This window comes from Papio anubis, chromosome 12 (genome assembly GCF_008728515.1).
Source record: "Papio anubis isolate 15944 chromosome 12, Panubis1.0, whole genome shotgun sequence".
Classification (NCBI taxonomy): Eukaryota; Metazoa; Chordata; class Mammalia; order Primates; family Cercopithecidae; genus Papio; species Papio anubis.
The window spans coordinates 123,310,801-123,313,212 of record NC_044987.1 but is presented as its reverse complement, the minus strand read 5'-3'; the positions used below and the strand labels follow the sequence as shown (position 1 = coordinate 123,313,212).

The 2,412-nt window shown below is 57.0% G+C and overlaps 1 protein-coding gene across 1 annotated transcript; it reads right to left on the bottom strand.

Moving 5' to 3' along the window:
• Window positions 1-344: 344 nt before the first annotated feature.
• Window positions 345-2,210, bottom strand: LOC101000441 (interferon-induced transmembrane protein 2-like). Its single transcript, XM_009185183.3, has 3 exons — window positions 2,180-2,210; window positions 1,518-1,669; window positions 345-955 (listed from the first exon to the last, which is right to left on the bottom strand). Exons 1-3 carry the CDS (start codon window positions 2,208-2,210, stop codon window positions 815-817), a joined length of 324 nt encoding a protein of 107 aa, XP_009183447.2. The 3' UTR covers window positions 345-814.
• Between the last annotated feature and the right edge of the window lie 202 nt (window positions 2,211-2,412).

Below are 2,412 nucleotides of genomic sequence, written 5' to 3'. Positions count from 1 at the left end.
CTTTAAAAGCTTTCTCCTGGCCGGGCGCAACGGCTCACGCCTGGAATCCCAGCACTACGGGAGGCTGAGGCGGGCGGATCACGAGGTCAGGAGATCGAGACCATCCTGGCTAACACGGTGAAACCCCGTCTCTACTAAAAAATACAAAAAACTAGCCGGGCGAGGTGGCGGGCGCCTGTAATCCCAGCTACTTGGGAGGCTGAGGCAGGAGAACGGTGTGAACCCGGGAGGCAGAGCTTGCAGTGAGCCGAGATCCTGCCACTGCACTCCAGCCTGGGCGACACAGCGAGACTCCGTCTCAAAAAAAAAAAAAAAAAAAAAAAAAAAAAGAAAGCCTTCTCCTGGTCAGCCTCCTAGAGGAGCGTCTCCTTCTTTCCTCTTCTTTGTGGCTTCATATAATGGCTTAGGCGTGAGCAAGAAATTTGGGATTCAAACGCAGCAGAGCTTTGCTGCCTCTAGGAACCCTCTTATCTCTGACGCCGGGTGGTTGGAGGAGGAAGGGAACAAACAGCTGCTTTCTGTTCACTGCTCTCCGTTCACTGCTAAGCCATCTTTCCTCTTGGCTTATATAGAAGTTTAAACACTGGACACTGTCAGGCAGATTTGAGCCTTTTTTCCTGACACTGTATCCTGCCTTCCACAGCACCAGAAACACCTGCACTTTACTGAATGCCACTGTGGAAAAGTGTGTGAGGATAATGGGCTGATACAGGACGCGGCTCCGGGGGCAGGACCAGCAGTGGATGGTGAGTACCTGGGCACTACTACTGGCCTTGGAGATTCTTTGTCATCTGAGAAATTGCTTGGAATATTATCACAGAACTACTGGTGAAAGGATGGTGAGTGCAGTCGTCACAAGGATACCCACAGTCAGGGCCCAGATGTTCAGGCACTTGGCGGTGGAGGCACAGGCCTGGGCTCCAGTCAGGTCGCCAACCGTCTTCCTGTCCCTAGACTGTGGGAGGAGACAGTGGGGGACCAGGATCCCTCAGCTGAGAGCCACATGCTGTGGCTCCAACTCCCCCCGGCTCCTCCCCACTCTGAGATCAGGGACCACCCCTTCCCTTTCCTCACCAGGCTCAGACTCTCCAGGGGCCTCGGGGCTCATCCTCCTTCTGCCTGGGCCCCAGCACAGGCTGTTCTCCCCACCACGGGGTGAAGTCGCCTGTGAGTTCCCTTCTCACTTTCTGGGAGAGCCTGGGTGCCAGTCTGGAAGGTGACGGTGTAATTTCTGGTATTGGGCTGTAGGGAGAATTGCTCTGGGCTAGTGGATCGCTGGGGACAAACTCTGAGCCAGCCAGCCTCCTGGAGCCTCCTCCTAGACCTGCACTGGGCGGATTCCCCAAGCCACACACACACAGATCACACAGACAAAGCTACTGACGTGGGCACACACGGGACAGAGGTGCACACAGACTCACACAGGGACACACGAGTCCCCACCCCAGGCAGCTTCTGGGCAGGTGGAGCTCCAGGCTCACCGGGACCCTCTGAGCGTTCCCTGGGGCCATACGCACCTTCACGGAGTAGGCGAACGCTATGAAGCCCAGGCAGCAGGTGTTCATGAAGAGGGTGTTGAACAGGGACCAGACAACATGGTCGGGCACGGAGGTCTCGCTGCGGATGTGGGTCACGGCTGACTTCACACCGTGCTCCTTCTTGATCACGTCTCAGGTTTCCGGGAAGCTGATGTTTTTGGTGGTGACGAAGGCTTGGGAAGTGTGATTCCTGCTCTCTTACATGACCGTTTGTGGAGTGACGTCTGGATGCCGGGTGCCGTCTCTGACAGGCCTTAGTGGGGTCTTCTCCGGCTCCTTGATCTGCTGGACTCAGGGGTTCTGCTTTCTTAGAAGTTTGTTTCCTGCTTGGAAATTTGTGAATTGTGTGAGGTCTGAGGAGGGGGTAACAAATTTCTGAACGTGAAGTTATACATTCAGGGCGGGCGGACGCACTAGGGGATAAGGAGCCTTCTCTCCAGGACCCCGGCAGGACAGCGTCATTTGACTCCAGCTTCCTCTTGGAGGGGAGTCAGAGGCCCCTGTGAACTTTACTAGACCTGGGAGTCTCCTCACCTCACGCCAGCAGTTGCAGGACCTCACTGTATTGGTTCGGGGTCCCTGCCAGGCCCCCGATGGGCCTCCACACTCCAGGCCCCACAGGGGGCCCCTCAAGCCCTCACCTCTCTTGCCACAGGCCTCCTCTGCTGACATCTTCCCTCTCTTGGGGCTGCAGTTCTGCTCTATGTGGGCTCAGAGGCCCAAGCCTCCCTGTGTCTCCTGCTGCAGGTCAGAGACCCAGTGGCCATTGCTGCCTGCCCCAAGCAGCCCTCCAGGCCCAGGACCGGGGACCACGGGGAGCACTGACAGAAGCGGAGGCAGTCTTGGATACAGGGAGGATTCCAGGACCTGTGGG